This window comes from Podarcis pityusensis (genome assembly GCF_964106645.2).
Source record: "Podarcis pityusensis genome assembly, chromosome: 6".
Taxonomy (NCBI): domain Eukaryota; kingdom Metazoa; phylum Chordata; class Lepidosauria; order Squamata; family Lacertidae; genus Podarcis; species Podarcis pityusensis.
Window position 1 is genome coordinate 75985146 of NC_138030.1, and position 26540 is coordinate 76011685.

Consider the following 26540-nt stretch of genomic DNA (forward strand, 5'->3'; position numbering starts at 1 on the left):
TATAATTCCCCCCCCCCAGGCCGTTTCGCCGCCTCAGCTCCTGTGAAGGGAAATGGATGTTTCGGCGGAGGCCGCCCTTTCGGACAAGGGAGGGACTAGAACTTTCTGCAGCCGGCAGCTCCGCGTCGGGGCTCCCCTGTCAGGCAGCCTGGCCCACGTCCCTCCCTTCCTCCTTCCCTCTCCCCCTACGAGCCCGGCCCGCCCTCGCTCTCTCCGAGCTCAGGCAGCACCCAGAAAGCCGCCCAGTCGAGCGCAGGAAGGCAAGCAGCAGCAGCAGCATAGGCAAGCCAGAGCGTTACCACCTCTGGCGCCACAAGGCGTAAGGCACACGGACACCGACCCGCCGCCATGACCCACTTCAACAAGGGCCCCTCGTATGGGCTCTCGGCCGAGGTCAAGAACAAGGTAGGGCTCGCGGGGAAGAAGATGGTGGTTATCCCAGCGCCTCCTTCGGCTTTTGTTCGTGGACCGGGAGGGACGCGCGGGCGACAAGCCCCCTTTTTTCCTGAGGGGAGAGAATGGTTTCGCTCTCCTCAGGGTCAGGGGAACAGACGCCCCCCCCAAACGCACAACTTTTCGGGCGAGGGGGGGGGGAGGGAGAAAAACCAAACTCCCAACTGCCTATTTCGGACGTTTTTCGTTTCCCTTGCCTGCTCCATCATCACCTCACTATGCACGGGATTAGGTGGGAGGGGGGGCGCGTGAAAGGCGAAGGTTACCTCAGCCTTGTGGTTTAAAAACCGTGTGTGTAAGAGGGGGGAGTTCGTTTACTGTGGGGCACGAGCGAAACGAAGCCCCCATCTCACCCCAAACTCCGGCTGTGTAGGACGAGTGAGCCCCCTCCCCCTTGCTTCTCGGCAGGAGGACTGGAAGGAGCCCCCACTTTCCCCCTCACCGAGACCACCATTCTCCCCCCCACTCCCCTCAGAAGACGACGTGTGACCCCCTTGTCCTCGGATGTACGTGTGAGGTAAATCACAGGCTGGCACTCCCGGCACCGCACCCCATTTACCCCATTTTATTTTATTTATTTATTTTTAATGGGTTAGAAACAAAGCCCTTCGCTTCCAACCGCGCATTTATCGCGAAAGAAATCGCTAGAGAGACAAAAGCGGCGGGGGGGGGGGCGGGGAAGCCGAAGCCCCCGTGGACCCTGAGCTCCCTTCCTTGACGGGAGAGTCCCCCGGCTTTACCCACACGCCCCGTCCCCATTTTATTTTCCTGGGGTTTTGTGGGGTGGGGACACGAGACGAGAGGGAGGCTTCGCACTCCCCTCCTGCCTGCGGAGACACCGACTGTGAGGCGCCGCCGCTTCCCTTCATCCCTCGCTCCTTTCGGTCGCGGGGAGAAGTGTCTGGCTTCGCCTCCCTCTTGGATGGGGAATGATGATGGCCCGCACTCCCTCCCTTTAACTTCGCGCGCAGGCGGGGAGGGTACATATTTCTTTTCGCGTGTGGGAAAGTTTCGTGTATAATTTTTCTTTCTTCCTTCCTCGCGCTTAAGAGGGAAGAAGGCCCAAGGGGTGTGTGTGCGGGAGAGAGACTTGAGAGGGAGAGAGAGAGAGAGACTTTGTTTCTTTCTCTCCCAGCTGCAGAGGCCGAGGCGAAAGCCAGCCAGCCAGCCAGCCCAGCCGCTCCTCCTTGGCAAATCACTGCGGCGGGACAAGCTCGGGTCTAATGAAGAGAAAAGCGAAGGGAGGAGGAGGGGTTGCGGGAGCGCGGGGGGGGGGGGCTGGATGGCGAAACAAACAAAGAGGAACGCTGGTTTGTGGTGGCTTCGGGACGCGCAGTTCTGCGCTCGTGACTGCGCCTTCTGACGTGCGGTGGGGGGGGGGATACACGAGTGTCGAACTGCTGCTGCTGCTGCTCCTGCTGCCTTAAAAGATTTCCACCTCCTCGTTTCGCTAGGAGCCCGCACGCCCCGGCTTGCGGGACCCACCCAGGCTCGGGAGATGGCGGCAGCAGCAGCAGGGGGAGCGCGAGGTGATCCCAGCCTACGTGGCTCCAGTCTAGAGCTAGCGAGCGCCAGGCAGGATGGTGTGCTAAGGGGATGGCTGGTGCACGCACTCTCCCGGTCTCCCTGCCTCCCTCCCTGGGTTACTTCTTCTGATTGCCCCTTAACAAGTGTGTGGACGCAGAGCTCTCCTCTCAAAACAGGACTGGGCGGCTAGGGCGAGGAAGTTTGTACTTTTAGGTTGTTGTTTTTGTTAACCAATCCCTATAACAGCATTTAAAAGACCAGTACCGAAGACAGAGGGCAGATTGATTTCTGAAATGGAGGTCACTTTTAAAACACTGGCAGTTGTCAGATTAAAATGCCACCAAGGATGACGTTTGCTGTGAAGGTATGGACTTGTTGTTTGTGGAGAAAGGATGATTAAAACAAAATGGGAATGGGACACAGTTGCAGCTTTCTCTGAATTCTGCCTTGGTTGCCCCTGATGTATAGTGTTCCCATCCACACCTCTGTTAGGCTAGTCTTTTAGCACCCCTCAGCACCTATATTTGATACTATCTCCTCACCTACACATTTCCTGTACACTCTTGTATGCAGTCATATTTTCCCAAACACAGTGATGTACTAAGATGGGAATGGTGGTTCTCAGGCTTTAAAAAAAATCCATTTCATGCTAAACAGAAGTATGAGGAAGGTAGTGAGATTCGGCAAATGCACACCAGGTCCATCATGTTAATTTACTGAACCCACTTGGTCTGGGAAACAGATGAGAAATGCCACCCCTGCCCCCCCTTCCAGCTCAAAGTCCCGGCACATTCCAAACACATTACATCATGGGGTATTGGGGGGAGCCCAGCCAATCCGTGTGGGCGTTGTGCACAGAATGCTCATTGTCTCCACACTGCTGCACTCAAGTCCAAAGTGGTGGGGAGGAGTGGGGGAAGATACACACAAAGGAAGCTACTGCGGCTTGGGGTTTAGTTTCCATTAACTCCCCTGGGAAATAAAATATTCCAAGGCTCCTCTTCATCTTGAAAGTGTGTTATAGTGGCACCTCATCTGTACACTAAAACAGCACTGTAATAAGGGAACATTTCATACATGGAAATAATTGAATGTAGCAGTAGCTGAATATTTCAGCTCTGAATGACTCCTATGCACTTATTTTTGTGCTCCAAGACAGTTTCACATACTTTAGCTGAATGTTTGTTCTGGTATGCATCCCAGTCCCATATATCTTGATCTGATGCATGTTTATTTGTAAGGAACAGCCCAGTTCTATATATTTTTTCTCAGAAGTAAGTCCTATTGAGTTCAGTGACTATTACTCCTAAGTAAGTAGGTATAGGAATGCAGCCTAAATCCCATTGATTTAATAGGGTTTATTAAATAGGGTTTAGAATGCAGTTTAGGATTGCATTCTAAATGTGGTGCTACAGGTTTGTGCTGAATTTTGTGATGTCATTTGGAACAGACATCAAACTTTGCAATATTGATAGATGTGAGCAGGATATATTTGAGCAATAATTTCTTGCACACTGCACTCCTTGACAGCATAAGTGGAGAAAGCAGTTCATTTTTAATATAGCTGTTCATATGCCTGATTTATGCAGCCATAACCAGAATAGTTGTACTAAACAATTAGTGCAACTATTTCAGATTTTATTACAGTCTGAGTTACTGACTTACTGTTGTGGAATAATTTGGCTCCGTTTTATTTATTTACTTATTGGCAACCACTGGAAAGAAAACCAGGAGTTTTGTAGGGCATTTGTTACCAATGAAAGACACCTGATTCCTGATATCCAAGAAGGTGTGCTATTTTAAGTTTTTGTTAAAGAGTTTTAAAGGTTCTGAACTACAGAAATATAGCAAGTATTAGTCTATTATAGGTAAACTTATAGAAGTGTTTTCCAGAGATGCACATAATTATTTTTCAACAGAAAAAGGCAGGGTAACTAACAAAATAAATATAAAACTTTTATGGCATACGTCTCTCCGTTGTCTTTTCCAGAGTGACTGGCTAAGGTGATGAAGGTTAAGAGGGCATGGGCTAGGTAGGCCAGAGCCCCTTTCCTTTTCATTCTGCATATTCTGTGCTATTCTGTTACTAACTTAGTTTCTTCAGCAGGCTATTTAATTAAAACAATTCTATATAATTTTAACTACAGTGCTGTTATAATTAATATCTTCTAGAATCTTGGAGCACAAGCTAGGCTCAGTAGAATTTTGGACTTCTCCCCCCTTTGTACAGCTCACCTCCATACCACCTCATATTAAAAAGCGGTTTGCTATATGCCATGAGGAACTGCTGTTGGAGAAACATGTCCAAAGCCCCTTTGTACACACCAAACTAGTTATGGCACTCTATTAATCTATCACTAAAGTAACTTGTCAGATGCTTTGTAAAAAGAAGCTATTCCTCTTGATAGGTGGCTTTTAATAGGGATCTTAATGGGCAGTGTGAGTACAACATTTCTGTATACTCTTTTACAAGAAAGTAACTCATGACTTAGATTTAGGAAGTCTTGACAGTATGAGCTGTTCTAAACTGGAGCAGGCTGCTTAGGAAGGTGGTGAACTTTCTATAGTATTGGAATTTTTAAGGCAGATGATCATCTAACAGGGATATTGTAGCAGTTAATTTCCTGCATTAGCAAAGGTTGGACTAGATGAACTTTGAGTGCCTTTCCAACTTTGTGGTTCTTATTTTAAAATGGAACTTATTTTTATAAAGGAGTCTTATAGTCTATGTGACATTTGCCTTTCTTTTAACTCAAGCCTTCCAATGTCCAGTCTGCATTTATAGTTAGTTATAACAAAGTTGCAATGACTTAACAGAAACTGTTCCTAAAAGAGCTTGTAGCTATTTGCATAGCATTTTTAAGCTGCTGCAGAACTTGATCCTGTTTCACAACTTCATAGATCCCATTTTTACAGATAAGAGACTGAGGCTGTAATCCTGTGCACACTTAACCTGGAAAGCTGTTAAAACGAAGATATTGGGATTTACTTTGGACTAATCAAACACAGCTGAGAGGCAACACATGCTTCAATTTATTTCTTATTTCTGTTTTATTTACTTCTATTTTTGGGACCTTGCAGAGCTGATGTTGGTTAAGTAATATGTCTGATCACATCACAAAGTTGTGATTCATTTAAAATATTTTTCTAATATCAAGAAACATTGATGTAGTCAAGATTAATGTGGGGTAGGGGGAGAACCAAGCTATCTGTGATGCAGTTGGTCAGTTAAGTATTTTTATTTATTTACTTGATTGGGAGGGACAGCTGCCCCCACCCCCTCTGGCTATGCCTATGCCAATAAACTTGTTTCTTCTCCCAAATGAGGAATAAGGAAAAAGACGGAAAACAGTAAGACAGAAGAGAAGGTGACAAAGTATTAAACAGAAGTTTTCTTGCTTACTAGCTAAAGTGGATGTGGGTGCATTTAAAGTTATAAAAGTTCTGTTTCTTTCTACTGATCATTTATTACTCCCAGAGTAAGAATTAGCTTCCTTTTTCCATCTTACTGTTCATACTTCAATGAGGCAAGTATTCACATTTTCTTTTTTAGGCAATGTTTAATAAGAATAATTTATACACAGCCCTATTCCTGCAGGTCTCAGGGTGGTGGACAGGATAAAATCAGAATATAAAACCACAAAATGAAAAGAACAATGCCACACTGTTTCTTCCCTATGGGTTGTCGCATTTGGTTATTCTTTATTATTTAAATATGCCTAAATTTTCCACCACCTAGCTCCAAAATTTGTCTTAGAATCTGGTAGTAATCCTGTTCCTGAGAAATAAGGGCAATGAAGGTTTGTAGTTCGTATGATAATACTAATCTGGGATGAGAAGAAGGTGAGAAAAGTCAAAATAAGTTCTCCTTCCCCATCCCTTGAAACAGTACAAGATTAGAATATTCTTTGCTGCTGCCTCCCTGGGTGACAGAACCAATCATACCGACACATGCTATTTAAAAATAGACAAAAGGATTTCCTCCATAGTAGGGTTCTTGAGAAAACAGGAAAATACAGTGAAGATAAGTGGGAGTAAGGAAGGTTTTCCTTTCCACTTCTCCTTAGTAGAGAATGAAGTTCAGATATAATCAATCCCAGCCCTTCTTCAATGATTGTTGAGCAAGCCTATATCAGAATACTAATTTTTCCTAGCACTTGGCTTAAACTGCTGGGTTGAGACCCACTAATGGGTCACAGCCTGATCCAAGTTTTGTCGTAACAGGAGCACTACCATCATACAAATATATGGTAAAAGATTCAGAAATGCTTCCCCAAATGCATATTTGAGTTAAACATGGGCCCTGGGTCTGAAAAGGTTGATGATAACTGGCCCTAGCATTCACACAGATTGAGTAGGGCCACAGCATATATAGGATTTACTCATCTGAACTAGCTGACACAAAAGAAAAGCTCAACAGATATTGGTAATTTATGGCATAGCAACAATTTAGATAATATTAGGCAATTTGCATGTTAAAGTAATAGTCAGGGCAGTGTGTAGAACTCAAAGCCAAAAATTATTTTAGATGTTAGAGTTAAAACCTAGTCAAAAGTGTTTTGGTGTGGCCCAAAGAATAATGACCCATCACTAATCAGGAACCTTCTTGGACAATAAACATCTGGGTTGCAGTCTCTTAAATTCTGTGTGATATTAATACAATGCTGTTATTAGTTCATTGAGATAGTCCTGATATTTTATTTGGTCTTTTCCATTCCGCCTAGTCTTCTAAGATCTGTTTAGTCATCTGCATTATCATCATAATTTCCTCTATTTCCAATCTTCAAGCTCTGTGTCAGGTCTTCTGTAGCTAAAATTACATCACCCATACATAAGGAGGAATCCACAGGCTCAGCTGAGCCCCAAAGTTTCCTGAAATACAAAATATCTGATAAACCAAACAATAAATGATAAATAGATTTAAAGAAGTTAAAAATAAAAAAATTGAAAACAAACATCAATAGACCATTGTCGGCGATGTACTCTTCATTGCCTGCTTAGGCCTGGCGGAATAGGAAAGTTTTCAGCTGATGTTTAAAACTTGTCAAAGAAGGTGCCTGCTGATGATAAGGATGACCGGTAAAAGCAGTTAAACATTTGCTAACTGCCTGCTGAAGTTCCTACCTCTGTTTTCTTCAGTTACTTTCTATCCCAAGAGAGTGCAAAATTCCAGCTGGATGCATATGTTTAAGTATCCTGGAAGTCAACTATGAGTAATAGAGAATCAGCTCAAATTGTTATGTAGATACTTTCACAGATCTGTCTGCTAATAACTAAAGTTTTCTGCTTTGTTATAAATGGGACCAAATGCCAAATTCAGTAAGTCAATTTATTTGTATACTGCTTTTCTGTGTACACTACTCTCAAAAGCAGTTCACAACAAAAAGTGTTCTTATGAAAACAAACAAAAATGCAAATACATTATTACTCATACAACACATAAATATGTAATTATCCATCATTTTCCTTATAAAAGATTGCAGAACAATTTCACAATTAATACTGAATAAAAATCCCTCAAAAAACCTTGTATTTCCTTACTAACATGAAGAGAGTAAAGATACACAAAAATATGCACAAAAAGATGAGATGTATTAGATAATATTAGATAAAATATTAGATAAAATGCTACTTACAAAGTCATAGTCTTGCTTGTCAACAAGAACTGAAATAAACATTGCTATTAGTGCTAGAAATAGCAATTAAGTGGAGGTGTTACAATGATTAACAAATAAATTATGTCCTACCTTTTTCCTAGCAGTCCATTTCTTTTACCACAGAAACATATTAATGAACCATTCCTGTCTTTGTCTCATGCCTATGCATCATGCTCTGTCCAAGAGGCTGTCCTGTTTTATTTATTTGTAAAATGTTTATCCTGCCCTTCATTATGGGCCACAACATAATTAAACCAACAGCAGCAGTTTACAATATAAAATTCAATGTACACATCACCCCAGCTATAGGCAGATACAGTGAAAGGCATAGTGAAAATTAAATGTTTTCAACTAGCACCAAAAACTAGTTTATGCTAGTGCCAGTCTAACCTCAGGAAGAAGATTGTTCCACCACCAAGGGGGCTTTATTACGTGCTTCAGAAGCTGGGTCCTTATTTGATGATGGTGTGGACAGGACAGTGGGAGGTGCTCCTTCAGATAGCTGGGTTCTAAGCTATTTAGGGCTTTGTACATCAAAACTTGGGATGCGGGTGGCACTGTGGGTTAAACCACAGAGTCTAGGGCTTGCTGATCAGAAGGTCAGCAGTTCAAATCCCTGCAACGGGGTGAGCTCCCGTTGCTCGGTCCCTGCTCCTGCCAACCTAGCAGTTCGAAAGCACAAAGTGCAAGTAGATAAACAGGTACCACTCCGGTGGGAAGGTAAACAGTGTTTTCATGTGCTGCTCTGGTTCGCCAGAAGTGGCTTAGTTATGCTGGCCACATGACCCGGAAGCTGTATGCCGGCTCCCTCAGCCAATAAAGCGAGATGAGCGCCGCAACCCCAGAGTCATCCACGTCTGGACCTGATGGTCAGGGGTCCCTTTACCTTTACATCAAAACTATCACCTTGAATTGCACTCAGTAGCAAACAGGCCCCAGTGCAGTTCTTCAAGGACTGGTGTTAGATAGTATCTCAAAGGTACACTAGCCAACACCCTCATGGCTGTATTTTTTCCTAGCTGTGGTGTACAATCCACCTGCAAGGGCAATTCCATGCAGAGTACATTAAAGTAAGGTTCCAGAGTATGGATTACTGTAGTCAAGCTATCTCTCTTCCCCGCCCCCGCCCTGTGACTGTACCTGATCCTTCAAGGAGAGTCCAACCCCATCCAGAAGACACTGTTCATTCCCAGACCCAGGAAGCACTAATCTATAGCACTGCCATTTAAGGTAATCCAACCCTTTACTGCCTCCAAACACAGATTAAGCACTTGCACAGCTCCAACTGATTCCAGTGCAGAGGAGAAATAGAGCTGGGTGTGATCAGAGTACTTGTGACACCTTGCACCAAATCCCCCAATGACCATTTCTAAAGGTCTAATATATGCATTAAATGATGAATTAATAATGGGGTCCCTTTGAGGGCCGGTGGTATCACCAAGTCTTGAAGGTAACTTGCAACAGTTTTCCTTCTCTCATTAATCAGACAGGTGGAATTAAGAGGTCAATCAGAGGAATGTTGTTAAATTGGAGAAGTATCACCCCAGTTTTTATTTAATTTGTTCAAGGTTTCAGAATGTGTAGGAGATTTCTGATTAAGTGTAATGAACATCACCAGTCATCTTTGCTATAAAATAACATTACTTTTCAGAAGAAAAAGGCTGTATTGCTGAAAATTTGGAATAGCTCTATAATAGCCACTGAGATTTCTCTTGAGTGGGTGGTTTCAAGAATGTAGCCAAAATTACACTGCACATTTAAAAACATCAGTAAATTCAAGTATGAAGTTGTTATCTGCTGGGATTTTTCATGTTTGCTACAAAAAATTATTGTTTATGTGTTACTTCACCAGAATATTACTGAAACATTTGTTGTTATTAAAGAGAGTATGCAAAGCTTGCTCAAGTGGAACTTTGATTGTGCTACTATCAATTTGTTGTACTTGGTTTTGTCCATCATCTCATTGTCTTTGAACTGCTCTTTGTCTATGTGCAATACATATATGTCACGGCAGCAAAAAACAGAAACAATTGACAATAACATCAAAGCACAGTACAATGTTACTTCTGAATAAATTTATGGAAAGAGCAGGAACACAACATTGCATGAATGTTTTCTCCTCTCGGGTATCAGCCTCATTACGTCTGTTAAACAATTTATGTGTTCTGTTGTTTGATGTATGCAGGGGTAATTGCACATAGATATAGAGGTCTATATAGATTTTGCAGGATACTTGCTACCTTTGTAACAAGACTTTCATTTTCCCAGGAGCAAAACTTGGCACAGAGACAAAGACTGGACCAGGATATGGTGCAGACCCTCCCTGCTATTCATGATTTGCTCTGGGATATATTACTAATTCAGATGGTATAGATATTTGGGTTTAGTGTACAGGCATTTAAATAGGGACTATAAAGTATGGAAAAGAAAAACATGGAGTATAATCACTTCTTAGCATTTGTTATTTGTATAAGGGCAGACCAACTTCTTAAGAATAAGCAGCTAGAGTAGAATGTAGAATACAGCAATTAATGAGTAATGAGATCTGAAGCAAATCAGGTAATTTATGATACCTGTTAATACACTAATTACCTACCACTAGACACTTAATTGCAACTGTGTGCACAACACAGTAGTTTATCTGACCTGTTTCTCCATTTTTTTGGCTTTTGGCCTAGCAGAAACAGGGTTTAATTACAGCACTATGTTCCAACAAATTTTTGAGAAGGTCCCTGTGTACCTAACTGAGGAATAGTTTTAAGTAATGTAGTATGATGGCTAAGAAATTGAAAGGTAGATGACAAAACCAGTACGGTAATTTACACTTATTTACCTGAAAAACTTAACAGATCGGAGTGGCGTAGCAGCTAGTGGATTAGGACCTGGGAGACCAGGGTTCAAATCCCCACATGGCTATGGAGCTCACTGAATGACTTTTTGCCTGTCACTGCCTCCCAGCCTAACCTATCTCACAGAGTTGTTGTGGAGATTAAATGAAGAGGGGGAGAACCATGTTCACTGAACTGCTTAAAGTAAAGGATGGTTTATCAACTGGTGATGTCAAGGACTAAAAAGATATTCCAAAATAGCTTTTGAGTTTCAAGGAACACTTTATGTTTAAAAAGGAAGATGAACAAGGGCTATGTATTAATGGTACTGTAGAACATCTTCTTTACAGGCAGAATATCCCAGGTTCAATCCACAGCATCTCTAGGTAGAGCTAGGAACATCCTCTGTCTGAAACCGTAAACAGCCACTGACAGGAGATGTAGAAAATATTGAGCGGTGTTCAACTACTGTGTCTCAACAGCACAAAAGGTCTTCTTTCTACCGCTGCCTGTGTGTACCCTGCACCACCACCAATCTGCCCCAGAGGTTAGGGGAATAATTTGAACATATGGGGGGGGGGGGAGTACATTTTGTTACACAAGCAGAAATCCTTGTACAGTGGTACCTTGGTTCCCAAACAGCTTGGCTCCCGAACAACTCAGCTCCCGAATGCCGCAAACCTGCAAGTGAGTGTTCCAGTTTGTCAATGTTTTTTGGAAGCTGAACGTCCAGCGCTGCTTCCGCAGCTTCCAATTGAGTGCAGGAAGCTCTTGCAGCCAGTTGGAAGCCGCAGCTTGGTTTTCGAAGTTTCGGGAGTTGAGCAGACTCCCGGAATGGATTAAGTTCAAGAACCAAGGTTCCACTGTACTGCCAGAATGTTCACATAGCACTTATTTGGATACAGCCCAATGTCTGACTTGGTATAAGGCAGCTTCCTATATTCCTGTGTTGCTGGCACGGTACATGGTATATGTCCTACTTGCTACATGTTAATTTTCAAATAGTACTTCACTGTTACTTCATTTAAGACATTTATATATAGTGGTACCTCGGTTTACGAACTTAATCCGTTCCAGAAGTCCGTTCTTAAACCAAAAACATTCTTAAACCAAAAACGCTTTCCTTAATGAGGCCTCCCACTGCCAGTGCCCTTCCACTGTTCGGATTCCGTTCTTAGACCGAGGCAAAGTTCGCAAACCAGAACACTACTTCTGGTTTTGTGGAATTCGTAAACAGAATAGTTTGTAAACAGGGCTGTTCTTAAACTGAGGTACCCATGTACTGCTTAATTTGTGTTTCTAACTGATGCTCTTTGCAGACTAGTAAGGTTAGTTTATGTGCAGTGTGCAAGATCATAACATTGTACCACAACATATTTCTACAAAAAGCAGTGATCCCTTTCTGTCTTTGAAAATATAAGATTCAGTAGCTTTTTAAAGAATCTGTAGCACTAATCAGAATAAATGTGGCTCCTATAAGGCTGAGAGCAGAAAAGGGAAAGGATTATGATCAATTCATTGCCAAAACAGAGATTAATTTTACATGATGTACTAGGTAATGAATTACTAGAAGCCTGAGCAATATTACCTGTCTATTTTATTTATTCAGTTGAAAATTTCTATTTGTCCTTCTATCTGGTTGGTCCCAGCATAAAACAATTAAAAACAATTAAATCAAATAATAATAGTCTGGTGCAGAAGCACCTCACTTGTGAGTGTGAAGCCTTTAATCTAACTTCCTGGCAGGTTGCTTGCTTGCCGCTTATGAATGGGGGGAGAGGTGTGAGGAGGTCAGTGTGGTGCAGACCACCAGCAGGAGCACCAGCTTGGCTCCACCAGTAAGTTTGCACCATGCCAACCTAATTGTTGGCTTACAAACTGTGGCTTATTTTAACTGGTTTGGCATTTTGTCTGAACCAAACATCCTTTCGTTTCTAGATCATGTGAAACCTTCAGAGACAAAAAAAAATAACTTTGGTATTATTTGTATTTTCAAAACATTTGTAGTCTTAACCTTATTCCTAATGAACACTGGATGTTGTAATAACTGCTTCTGTACATCCTCTTCCTGAGACAGTTTGAGTTTCCTCTGGATATGTAGCAGGATACAGTTAATGTTGTTTTGTTGTTTTGTCTTACTATAGTGATTCTGTACAATACCTCATAGCTGTTCCTGAATTTATGAAGTCTGTACCTATACTTCTTGAAAACTTTATAAAAAGTGAATGGTTAACAAACAGCAACACCCCTTAAAATAAATTTAAATATGAATATATATAAATGTAATTATAACTGTTTTAATTGTTATGTCAGTTATTACCCTTATCACCTACCTATTTTTCCTATTAACTAATTTAAGAGCTGGCAAGAGTTTAGAAAAACAAAAGGCTTGTCTTTATATGTATAACATTAATAGGAAGTGACTTCAATTACATTTCAGCTGTAGTTATATGTCCCATGTGCCATAGGATATATTTTATTCCCCCTCCCTGACACTGCAAACTTATGAGACCCTGGCCCAATTGGCATAGGAGGTCCAACTTTAGTTGGGCCAAAAAAGGAGAATTGCCCAAATTGGGCATTTAAAAAAATAAATTCCCAATGGGAAAACATTTTTCCAAATGGGAGGAAAATAATGTTTAAAAGAAAGAAAGAAAAAAGAAATGCAGAATTCATGGAAACATACCAGAGCATTTCTCCCATGCTAGCAAGAAACCCACAGGACCTTGGCTAAATAGTAGTTCATCTGACTTCAGTTCCCTACCACCACTTTAGGATTACAGCCTCAGGCACTTTTAATTTATTCTTTATTCTTGTTTATTAAATCTCACTTTCCCACATATGATTAGTTCCTATGCCCAGTGCTTTTTTCTGGGGGGACACAGGGGTATGCATACTCCTAAACATTTTGTGAATCTAAGTTTGGCCTCATTGAGGGGCAGTATTTCAATATGAGTAGGAAAATGAGAGTACCCCTAAACATTTTTTAAAGAAAAAATAAAAGCACTGCCTATGCCAGTTCCAGCTCTGCAACTTGCAGACCTGTTTCAGGGCTCCATTTCCAGTCTTGCACTTCTACGCTTCTATACCTGAGCCATAGCTGTCAACTTTTCTCTTTTCTTGTGAGGAATCCTATTCAGAATAAGGGAATTTCCCTTAAAAAAAGGGAAAAGTTGACAGCTATGACCTGAGCACCTGCTCATTGTTAGAGTGAATGATTGTAAGTGCAAAGTACAGTGGTACCTCAGGTTAAAGACGCTTCAGGTTACAGACTCCGTTAACCCAGAAATAGTACCTTTGGTTTAAGAACTTTGCTTCGGGAGGAAACAGAAGAGAGTCATCCAACTCTGCTTTCTCTCAAAGCCCAGTCCTATAAACAAGGCTGCATGTAGCCTGAGCTAAAAATAAATTCTGCACAAATTCCATGTGAAGAATAGCTAGACTGTACAGATTGAACAAATATTGTACTTCTTATATGCATAACTTATTTTGCTTTTTTTACTTATTTTTTTTGGCTTTGGTGGTAATGGAGATTGTAAACTATGCAGGTCATTGAATTCTTGCTCCCAGTTACTGGCAGGCCAATGGATTCTTGAGATTCCAGTAGAATTGCCTATATTCTTTAGTCCTATTCAGACTGTCCCAGTGTACAGTGAATACATAGGAGTGAGTGGGACTGTTCCTTTTGGCCTCGCCTGCAATGTTGCTCACCCTACTGGCCCAGCCCTTGAATTTAACCCATAAAGGGGAAGACATCCTCCAGTGATGCAGTGGATCAGCGTGTCTGGCTATTAACCAGAAGGTTGGCGGTGCAAGTCTACCCAGGAATGCTGTGGGCAGAATTTTTGCATTGCAGGGGGTTGGATTAGATGACACTTGAGGTCCCTTATAGCACTAGAATCTATGATTCTAAGATCTGAAAAGCAACATCTGGGCACATACAGCTGTATGTGCTTTGGTGATCCATGTTATGGGAAACCCTAACTGTGCAGGAGTAGAAACTGCTTTTAGCTCCTACATGTGTCTAGCTTTATGTACATAGTTGTTCCTTTTCAGACCTTTGGTCCAAAGTACAAAGGTCATAGATTGGTGTATGTAGAATGTGGCAATGACAGGCCAAGGAAAGTGATTTTCAAGCCCTACTTTTTTAGGTCTTCATGTGTGAAGAAAGTCTGAAAGTGGCTTGTCAATCACATCTGTGCAGCCATGAGCTTTAGAAACCGTAACATTGTGAGTGGAAGATTTTTATGATAGGTACATAGTTTGTGAACACTTCCTATATTTTAAATAATATAATATGCTGTAATCTTTCAGAGAATAGCAATTATGTGTTCTTTCAGAATCATACAAGTAGCCTTATGTCATGTGAACAACACACCTTATAGCACAGAAGCAATTACTACACAAGTACTGGACATGATAGAATATTAAAATCTGATGAAATTATTATTAGAGCTACAAATGACTTATTTGCCTTTACAGATGAGTACTGCAGGTCTGCCCAAAAACTACCTAGTTCAGTGATAGTGTGAAGGAAATGGCGGGGTGGGGTAATACAAATACAGCATTGTCGGCATGTGTGTAGTAAATGTTTTTTTGGCATTCTTGGTAGCGTGTCATGTGGCTAGTACAGGGCTATTGGAGCATAGTGAGGAAAGAAGCATTTCAAGGTACTGAGTATTTTACTCCTTGTCTCACTATGGAAATATCATGTTTCAAATGTTCAGGAAGGTTGAGAAATGAAGATTGAAAAATGATGACTTGGCAGAAACAACAAAATTGATGACATTCCTTGGTAATAAATGGTCTGGATAGAAACATTACTCACCCTTCGTGCTCTCCAGTTCAACAGCTGAATGCCTCTCTCTGAAAGCCTCTTGTGATAACATGCTCTTTTAACTTTCTCTAAATTATTAAAAAGGGTCTCAGCTCAAACATAGAAGCAACAAATTGTATATTATACACACATATAGTATTATTTATTGATTGGGCAGATGAGGCTCATCAACCTGGGAAGGTAGCCCATGTAGGAAGGAAAGCTCTGATCCTAAACCTCCACTACTTTGCGAGATACCTTTGGAAGAAGAAAAGGCTAAGGAGTAAACCCTATACAAATCCAGAGTGGAGTCCCTAAGATGGTTGGATGGCGTCTTGTATGCCTCCTTCCAGCAACTCCTGCAGGCAGGCTGGTGCCAAACATATTGCTCTGCTTTCCTTTGGACCACATCAGCAAGTCCAAGGGTTGGGCTGGGGTCTTGTCATCTGAGCAGCCCAGGACCGCCATACACACTGCCCAGGCTTGCACCCCAGGGGAGGTCACTTTGGTGCTGCTAACACAGCAGTTTGGCTTCACCCCTGGAGGCGCACCCGATTGTCTCTTGAGACAAATGGATGATTAACAACATTGATTTAAACCATTAGAATTAAAGTTAAAGAACAATATGTGTCCTTCTGATTGTATGCTGTGTCAATTGTGAATATTACTGCATTTGATGATGGGCATTACTGTGTCTGGGATTTAATTAAAGATACCATAGATAGAACAGTGGTGTCCCCCATATCTGTGCATGTGTAGAGAGCAGGTTGTGGAAAGTTCCTAATAGGTGGCAAACGGATATTGAGCTCTGTATATGCAGGTTGTTCTCGGCAGAAGCAGTGAATCTATGCTTCCATGTAGAAGAACCACCACATCCATAGCTCTGTTGGTTTGCTCCACCTAAGACATGAACCCTCCATTAAAAAATAAATAAATAAATCATTAATTAAAATATTTATTGGCCCTCTTTCTCAGCAAAGCTCCCCCAAGATTGTTTTTCCTGCCCATTGACTTCAGTAGGGGGAAATTACTATACCAGTCTTAGTGCTGTTGTAGCTTCAGACCTTTGTAGGAGGCACGTCAGGGGAAGAAGGCTTAGCATCCTGTGAATCCATAGCCGCTCCCAGAATGCCCCATTTTGACCCTCTGCACCAGTGGAGGATTGTTGGTGGGGCATCCACACCCAGAAAAGTTTTTCCTGGCACTCCAAGGTGTTTCCAATAGTGTAAGTGTCATCCTGCCAGTAGAGTGGTGCTTCAGTGGCCTTTGGAAGGCTGTAGGGATTGTACTGTAATGTTGTTGTTTTATTAAGGTGATATTGAAACAAGAGCCACGTTTGTTTTTATTGATGTCTCAAAACTGAATGCAAAAAGTAAACACATTTCTTAGATGCTGTATCCATCATTTCACATATGTTGGGGTGTTTCGTAGCAACACCATACAAGCAGAGAGTACACTGTGTATTACTGTGAAATATTGGCTCGGCACACGGCCTACAGATTCTGAGAGACTTGGAGAACATACATATCTTACTCCTTGTTAAGCAGGAATATCAGTAAAAGAGTAAAATATTACCTCTCCTAATCCAATTTAGAATAATCAGTGTGAGGACTAGAGGGGGCAATTTTCTTTTACTATTCATCAGCAAGCAACTCTGCTTATTAACTGCCCAAAAGTATGTTAAAGAGTAACAAATCTGTGATTTGAGTTTGGTACGTTAGGTTTTTCTTTAATTTGAGGTGTATCTACATATACAACTAGAAGTGGAAAGAACAGTCTTTTTTTACCCTTATGCTGCAATCCTGTGCACACATAATTGGGAGCAAGCCCTGCTGAACTTAATGGAATTTATTTCCAAATAAACATACATTGGATTGCATTGCTAACTGCTTTCTCTGACTCAGATTTGCTCCAGATTTTCTTTCTTTCCCTCCTTGTGTCTAACATTGTACTTTTCCAAATGATAAATGAATGGGAATGGGGTAATATAATGCAAAAGTGGTTTTAAAATTAGGTATTGGAATGTATTTTTTTCTTTTTACTGTTTACTGTTGCTATAGTGCTGAACTGTTAATTTATATGTTATGAATCAGCTGTGATGCAAGTGGTCTGCTAAGTGAACAGAATGAGATACAAGGAAGGTCATGTAGAATTTCAGTGAATACTTGCATCAGCAGAGTATGCTTATGAATAGAATAGACATTAGACAAGAGATTTCCAAAGAAAAAACCCTTTGGTTTATTTGAACAGCTGAAAATTATCATGAGGGTTTAGAATGATAAATACTGTAATACTTTATGCTAATTAGTGACGCTGATTTCTGGGATAGCATTGGATCCATTTTCAGATGCTTTTATAAAATATCCTTGTCTAATCAAATATGAATTTTGCATTATTAAAATCAGATAAAGTGTTGAATTGATCATTATTTTGTATTGCAGATTGCTTTGAAATATGATCCACAGATAGAGGAAGATCTCCGCAACTGGATTGAAGAAGTTACTGGCATGAGCATTGGAGCCAACTTTCAACTGGGTTTAAAGGATGGCATCATACTGTGCGAGTAAGCCACATCATGTTTTATTTCAGGCAGAGCTCTTTAGTTTCTAGGCCAGTAGCCAACTTTTTCAGAAATAAGATCCACATTTAATTTTAGGACACAGTGTGATTTCCCCCCATTATTATTTTACCAGATATACCCAAAGACGTACTAGGGTCCCTTGCACCCTTTGTAGAGAACTGTATCAGCACCGCCCACCCCCATCACTTTACTGCAGTAGCCACCAGCTGAGCCCTCCATCTCAACTGGCAAGCAGGGAGGCAGGCAGGCAGGGTCTAGCTGGGTCCCCTGTGGAGAGGGGGCTTTGAGGGCTGCATGCAAAAGTTGGGAGAAGTTAAAAGCACCTGTCAGTAGTGAGCATGAAGACAGCAGTGGCAACACTAGTCATTCTGTCACCCCTAACCCTCCCCCCATCTCAGTTTATTCTGAGGCAATTGCAATCCAGAGAATTTGCCTGTCATGCCTGTCACCCCACACAAGTAACTCTTTCCTCAAGTCGGAGCATTCGGGGGTGATTTTGCACCCCAGGCAGGGTTCTGTTTCGCCATTCCCTGGATATGCCCACTTCTCTCTCTCTCTTTTAGCATTACAATACACAAAAGAGGGCAGGGCTGCTATCTTTTAACAGGTGTATAGAACAGGTAATGTTGGAAGATGCAGCTGCCCTTGCATAAATAAATAAAAGTTGCACCTACAAAAATATTTTCAACATGACTTTTAAAAATAAAAGAACACTGTTGTCCATTATATCTGGGAACTCTTTCTCTCTGCCTTTTCTCTTCCTCTTAAAAAACAAAACACAAACAATAAATAGCACTGGTATCACTAGTGTGTCTTCTAAGCAACACTGAAAAGGGAATAGGATAATACACCAGAACCTTCCCTGCCAAAGAGCAATTAAAATCAGCATAAGAGCCTGTTGGATCAGGCCAACTGTCCATTTAGTGGAGCATTCTGTTCTTATGGTGGCCAACCAGATGTCTGTGGAAACCTGCAAGTAGGATCCAAGCAGAATAACACTCCCATCCTGTTGTTTCCAGTAAAATTACTAAGTGTTGCTAGGGTTGCCATATTTCAAAAAGTAAAATTCATGACACCCACAAACTTGTTGGATCTTTTTATGGAAACCAAAGTTGTTGAGCCTATCTAATCGTGTTTCTAAGGGCCTGTTCACATGTTAAGAAAGAGATCTGCCCTTGATACAAAAAGCAGCACATGAAGCGAGAAACAACATTTTTTGTCTTCCCTTACTTCATTGTGCTCAGCTGCTTCAAGCAATTTTCCACCAGCCTAGCTCAAACTCCAGAAGTGAGCCAAGGGAAAAGCTGCTTAAAGCAACAGATTGCAATGAGATAGGGCAGAAAGGGTGAATGGGTTTGCTCGCTCACACTCCCCCCCCCCCCAATGAATCACTCATTTCCATTTATGAGTGTATTTAAAATTTACAGGTGTTTAAAATGTAACAAATTCATCGCACAGGATGGCATGTTTTTCCTGACATTCTCATTTTCTTCCTCCCCGCCCCCCAAGGAGGACATTCAGATATGTGGCTCAAATCCCTTCTAAAGTGGCTTTACCAGCATGCCTATTATGCAAACTGCCTTACAAATAAGCTGTATGTGCAAATAAAATACGCAGTCATACCTTGGATCCCAAATGCCCTGGAACTCGGACGTTTTGGCTGCCAAACCCAGAAGTGAATGTGTCCTGTATATGAATGCTCTTTTGGAAGCCCAATGTCTGACGAGGCTTCCGCGGCTTCTGATTGGCTGCAGGAGCTTCCTGCAGCCAATCAGAAACCGCAATTTGGTTTTCGAACGTTTTGGAAGTCGCACAGACTTCCAGAATGGATTCCCTTCAACTTCCAAGGTACAGCTATATATTGGTTTTTATCTGTGCATTAGTAGTCCTGTAATATGGAGATTCAAATTGGTGGTGGCTATGCGAAAAGAAAGAAGTTTATTCACTTGATTGTTTTTTACAGGCTTATCAACAAACTTCACCCGGGATCAGTAAAGAAAATCAATCAATCCAAACTAAACTGGCATCAGGTAAACAAACTAATTTAAATACTGTATTCAAATAATATAGTCTCTCTCTCCGAAGGAGAGAGGAAATGCATGAATGAAAGCTTAATGACAGTTATTGTCACAGTGAGGCCCTCAACACCTTCACCTTTACAGATTTATTTTTGAGGAAATAGCAATTGTTCACCTTGCAAGCATTAATGATTAAACAGTATAAGCTTCTCTTTTTACTATTAGAATACCATTGAAAGTACCAAACCTGGTAATTTATATTATGGGAGTAGAATGTTAAGAAACTAGACAATTATTGTAGAAACTAGAGAAGTGGTAGGTTTGATTACAACTTCGTTAGGCTTGGTGAAATCTTTTTCTCTTCGCAAATGCCCTTCTATTCTGCCCCCCCCCTCGTTACAGCTATACACACTTTAAAATTATTAATTGTCCAAGGAATCTGGTCCATTGTATTTGCTTTCCAAATAAATGACCCACAGAACTACAGGAACAAATGTAATTACCCATATTGCACAAATCAGGAAAGAATAAATGGGCAATACAAAATGAAATTGAAAATAGATACTGAGACAGGAAAGGTCATAGTAGAACACTTGCCTTCTTGAGAAACTTTGTCTCTCACTGAAAACTGGATTTGAACAACTGCTGGCATACAGTAGGAAAACTAGAATAAAACTAGACCTGCCAGTTTGGCAGATCTGAACAAAGTAAAACAAAATTAAGGAGTTAAGAATGTGTGTGCTAACCATCAGATCTTTATCGGCCTATATTCTTTGCTGATTTCATTTATAGCTCAAAGGCAGGAAACTTCTTCAAGTGCTTAAAACAATCTTGAACCTATGAGTCCATCTCCGCATTGTGTGCATAATGGCACTTGGTACCTGGGCACCTTAGGAACTGCCTCCTTCCATGTTTCTCTCTGCACACTCCTTATCGTCATCTGGGCTGTGCTCCAAATCCTTCAGCCTCAGGAAGCAGGGCTGGTGTCTGTCACCTAGGGACAGGGTATTTTATGTTGTGGCACCTACTATATTGAATGCCTTGCTGAATGTTGAATGTAAGGCCCTATCACTATACTGCTTCTGGTAGCTGTTGAAGCTCTGACTCTTTAAATAAACTTTTGGTTAATTTTGTAATTTATGCTGGCCGAGTTCCATTTCACTTTTGTGCTGCTGAAATTTGTTAAAACAGACTGGGTATTATTAATGTTTGAATGTGCAATGGCATTTTTAAAAGAGATTGTTTTATTCAGTTGTTATTATTGTTTAAGCCATCTTGAGTCTCCTTTGAGAAACGGGGAATAGAATTAAAACAAAAAACAAAAACATGCAAGCATGAGTAAGAAAATCCTGACAGCCACTTTAAAAAGAGAAGTAGGAATGAAAGGGAGAATTTTAGAGTGGAGAACAGGTCAGGTAAAGGTTTAAGCAACCCCAGTGCGCGCCCCCACCCCAAATTGCTTGAAACCAATTATAAAGTGGCTTTCTTTATTTTAAAAAATCTTCCAAGTTTATTACATACTTTCCCATACAGTATTTAGTTCTGCCTTATGCAATGATATCATCAATCACTAAGACCATCATGCATTTATTTAATTTCAGCTGGAGAACATTGGAAATTTTATAAAGGCCATACAACAATATGGCATGAAACCACATGATATATTTGAAGCAAATGATCTCTTTGAAAACGGAAATATGACCCAGGTTCAGACATCACTGGTGGCACTAGCAGGTCTGGTATGTACATAATGACATATGCAGTCCAGTGCATTACATTGATCTATGTGAGTTCCATGCATTTTCATAGCTTAACTGTAATTAACCATTTTATAGCACGGTACCTTGTCATAAAGCATCGAAAGTGTTTTAGGATTCTTACAACATTTACTATCTAAAAGGATCAATACTTCAACTATGGGATGTATGTAATAGGTATGCCATGAAATTCCATGGATTGAGGCTTTACTTGTCTAGCAGCTATATTGTATTACTCTTGGTAAAACCAAATATGAAGCTTGGCCTGCAGAAGTTGTGGGATGTTATCCATGCCTTCACCTCTGTTGCCAAGTAGCTCTTGAACCTGTACAATCAATGATCCATTAATTCATGGGTAGGCAAACTAAGGCCCGGGGGCTGGATCCGGCTCAGTTGCCTTCTAAATCCAGCCCATGGATGGTCCGGGAATCAGCGTGTTTTTACATGAGTAGAATGTGTCCTTTTATTTAAAATGCATCTCTGGGTTATTTGTGGGGCACAGGAATTTGTTCATATTTTTTTTCAAAATATAGTCTGGCTCACCACAAGGCTTGAGGGACAGTGAACTGGCCCCCTGCTGAAAAAGTTTACTGACCCCTGCATTAATTGGTTTAAAATTGAACGCAGAATTATTAAATCAAGGACAACCAAAAGCAAGTGATATGAATGGTATTTCTGTATAAAATGTATATTAGAAATGCTGTTATTCTATTCTCCTCCTAGGCAAAAACCAAAGGCTTTCATACTACAATCGATATTGGTGTCAAATATGCAGAAAAGCAAGCAAGAAGTTTTGATGCAGGAAAACTGAAGGCTGGACAAAGTGTGATTGGTTTGCAGGTAAGCAGAAAAGTTGAAAGTTCACTAAGGCTGCGATCCTGTACACACATACCTGGGAGCAAGCCACACTGAACTCAATGGGGCTGCTTTCTGAATCCATGGGATTGTGCTGTAAATCAGTATACACAGGAAAACCTTTTAAGGTGTAATGGACAATTATTTATGCTTAGTAAACAGCAGGAGTGGCTTTGAGCCACAGCAATAGCCTGCTGGAAGAGGCACTTGCTGCTGCTTACTTGGAGGGGCAAAGCCCTGGCAGAGCCAATCTGGCATTTCCTCTGGTGCATCTGCATAGCTCCAACCTCGCCATCACTTTGTCCCTCCAGGTAAGCAGCAACAACATGAGGAAGCATACATGAGGAAGAATAAGGTAGGTCACAGTAGAATTGCTCTATTTTGGTCCATCATAGATCTGGTTTACCTGTTAACATGAAAAGCGTGATTAACACTGCCTCTGTTATTCCTGTGCTACTCAGTAACGTGTGAATCTTCTGTTCATGTAATCAGGTGGATTGGCACTGTAATTACACAGCTGAAGTTACACATGTTACTGGTATGGTGTAGGCATGGACATGGAGGCAATTTCTACCACACCACTCAATGTAATTTGTAGAGTAGAAGACAGCCGTGAAGATTTCAGGTTGGCTCTCTGTAACTAATCTTTGAATAACCCTCTCTGCAGTCACACATCATCTTAGTACTTTTTGTATTAGATATTTCTTTTTAGTTGAAATCTTAAGAACATAAGATGAGGGTAACAAAGTTTTATATAATGCAACATTCTGCTTCCCAAAGGGACCAAATGGATACACCTCCAAGGAGCCCAAACCAAGGCATAAAGGCACCCATTCTGTTGTTCCTTTGAAGTTAATATAGTTGAGTTGACTTTGACACATAGATTAACACTACTCTAATAAACCCTTTGTTTTCCTCAGAGATCTTGGATTACAACATGCCTAACAAACATTTCCTAAGGTTGTTGGTGTCCATGACTGCTCTCCCATACTATTTAGACAATATGTGATGTCTGCAACCTTCAGACAAGTTGGGGAAGTCACTAAGTAACATGTCCCCTCTTAAAGGATCATTTCCAACACCCTGCCCTAAGAACTTCATTCTGCAGAAGAGCTGTTAGCTCTAGGAGCAGGACGCTCCTACTGTGTATTTGAAGGTCTCCTCTCTGTTTCTCTCACCTTCTATCTGAAGGAAACGGACATTCCCTGGGAACCAGGAACTCCCTGCACTGAGCACACCACCACAACTTATATACGTTACATTCTTCAATACACTGGCCTAGTATAGTACATTTACTTATGGTAGTTCTCAATCAGAACTCCTTTCTTCAAGTGATCCTCATTCTCTTTATAGATGGGAACCAATAAATGTGCCAGCCAGGCAGGCATGACTGCCTATGGGACTAGGAGACATCTCTATGATCCAAAGATGCAAACTGATAAACCATTTGACCAGACAACAATAAGCCTGCAGATGGGTACTAACAAAGGGGCTAGTCAGGTAAGCAAAAGTTACTTTCATATTTAAGATATTTGTTTCTGCAGTCCTAAACTTTATCTTTCATTGTTTGGTATTTTATTTATTTTAAAATATTTCTAGACCAGCATTTTGCACTAGCTGCAGCTTCCACACCATTTTTGCGTGCATTAGAATAATGTAATCTGTAGCATTGGGCGGGGGGGGGGGGAGAGAATAACCTTTTTTGATACGTGGGCCAGATTCTTACCAGGATCTTCCTAAAGGGCCAATTATGATTGGTGGGTATAACTTTGAAAGTTGAGACTTCAGAGCATCTATGGCAGCAAGGTGCTGCTAAAAGGAAGCTTTTCTTCACTGTGGCAGCTGGTCCAATGTAATCCTCTTTGAAGCTTGGCAGGTTCAGGTACATGAGTTTCTTCTAGTGAGCTCTCTCACACCTAGATCAAACTGGATGGACCCCACATATCAGCTGATGTACAAGGTCAGCCCTGTTTAGCGCTGGGTTCCAGTGCATGAGAGTTCCCTGAAACCAGCTCTCTTACACAGAGGTAAATCCTGGTTGGTCAAGATGTGCATCAGCTAATGTGTGGGAGCACAGTCTGCTTTACACATAGCACAGAAGCTGTGCAAGGGGGCTTTGCAGTTGCTGACAAACACAATTCAGTGAGTACTTCCTAACTACAAACTTGCTCCTTCAAGGGGAGTGCAACCCTATTCAGAAAAGGCAATATGACCCAGTTTCTGAACTTGAGACCTGCTAACCCACAATAGATATCAACATACTGGTGACATTGTGCTTCAAATTCCTAATGATTGCTCCTAACAGCTTCATATAGATGTTAAATAGCTTTGGGGTAAGATGTAGCCTGCAGCTCAGAATAATCAAAGAGGCTGTGAAATTCCTTACCCAGTTTATAATCACTTAGGATGCTCTTCATCCTTGCAATACACATACAAAATTGTGAAGATGCTCAGCATGCACCCATAGCTTCTTCCTCGTAGTATAATGTGCTTTATTCTGATTTCTGTGATGGGATGAGAAGTCTGTTGCTTGCTGAATCTCACTTAGGAGACTTCCATGCTGAGTAGCTAGTATCTAGAAAATGTTATGCACATGTGCATTCCTGCCATCACTCATTATTATTTTAAAAGTCACAATGCTGTTCAAACTGCTTTAAACCCTTTGTTTTTAGGCAGGGATGCTTGCACCAGGTACAAGACGAGACATTTATGACCAGAAGCTCACATTACAACCCATGGACAACACCACTATTTCACTACAAATGGGCACCAACAAAGTGGCTTCCCAGAAAGGGATGAGCGTTTATGGGCTTGGACGGCAAGTATATGATCCAAAGTATTGTGCTGCACCAACAGAACCTGTCATTCATAATGGAAGTCAAGGAACAGGAACTAATGGGTCAGAAATCAGCGATAGCGATTATCAGGCAGAATATCCAGATGACTATCACGGCGAATACCAAGATGAATATCAGAGAGATTACCACGGTCAGTACAGTGACCAGGGCATTGATTATTAGATTTGCCTCAAAAGCTCAGTATTAGTTTATTATTTTATTCAGTAAAGAACGAAACTAGCCTTGTGGAATTGTTACCCGTCTTCTTTACACATTATGCTTCATGTACCTAAGGAAATAATTGCCTTACATAACATTCCTTTTTCCTTTCTCTGCCCTTTCCTTCTCTAGTTGCCTTTAGTGCTGTAACAGTTGCAGTCTACAGCATAACAATAACTGCATATGAAGTAAAAAGGAATACTGTGAAAGGGGGAGTTCTCTTATACAGCCAAGTCTTTTAATAATAAAAACTATGCATTTTTTTACAACCTTGTTCTGAAATGAGCATTTTACATACTATATCAGCCCTTTCCTTTTTTAAAAATGTTTTTATTTACAGTTCCATTATGTGGGAAACTGTAAGACTTAATTGTGGACCATGCCACAAAAACTGAGGTTGTGGCTTATTACCTGCAAGATTTCTGTCTGTTCATAAGTACTTGCTTGCTAACCTCTAAACTCACAGTAGACATAATAAATGTGCATTTGTGATTGTGTGTGTTCCATTCCAATATCTAAATTGACCAAGCTTATAGAAAAAGAGCTGACTTGCTTAAAAAGGGAGCTTGTATAAATTCTGAGCCCACAGAAGTCTCCATGTTTTGATGGTGCGTTGACTTTTATTTCCTGTGCCATAATGTATCCATGTAGAATTGCCTTTTCTTTGAATTGTATTTATTGCCACATTTCTCATCATAAACCGATCTTGTTGTATTTTTTATAAATAAATGTTGTTTTCTTGGAGGCATGTGATAACTTGTGTTATTAAATACAAAATTCAAATTACAGAAAACATTTACAACTGTCCCTTTGTTTATAACTTATCCAAAACGTATTCTTTCCTTTTCAACAAAACAATTCACTGGCGATTGGAAATAATGCACTCATGTTGATTCTACCTTGCTGCTTATAATTTTTACTTGTAAAAGAGAGTTCATTGCCAAAAGTTTAGAATCCAGAGAGATTCAAGGCAAAATTTACTTGCAGCCAGC

At 41.0% G+C, this 26540-nt stretch overlaps 2 protein-coding genes across 2 annotated transcripts in view; both read left to right on the plus strand.

Annotated features, from left to right (window-relative positions):
• Positions 1–26540, plus strand: part of ALG14 (ALG14 UDP-N-acetylglucosaminyltransferase subunit) — a 133171-nt gene that overhangs the window by 67369 nt on the left and 39262 nt on the right. The gene's annotated exons all lie outside the window — the stretch shown is intronic.
• On the plus strand, positions 201–26292 carry CNN3 (calponin 3). The gene is made up of 7 exons (XM_081008798.1): positions 201–405; positions 17723–17844; positions 19826–19892; positions 21482–21619; positions 22361–22477; positions 23846–23992; positions 25165–26292. Exons 1-7 carry the CDS (start codon positions 349–351, stop codon positions 25510–25512), a joined length of 996 nt encoding a protein of 331 aa, XP_080864924.1. The 5' UTR covers positions 201–348; the 3' UTR covers positions 25513–26292.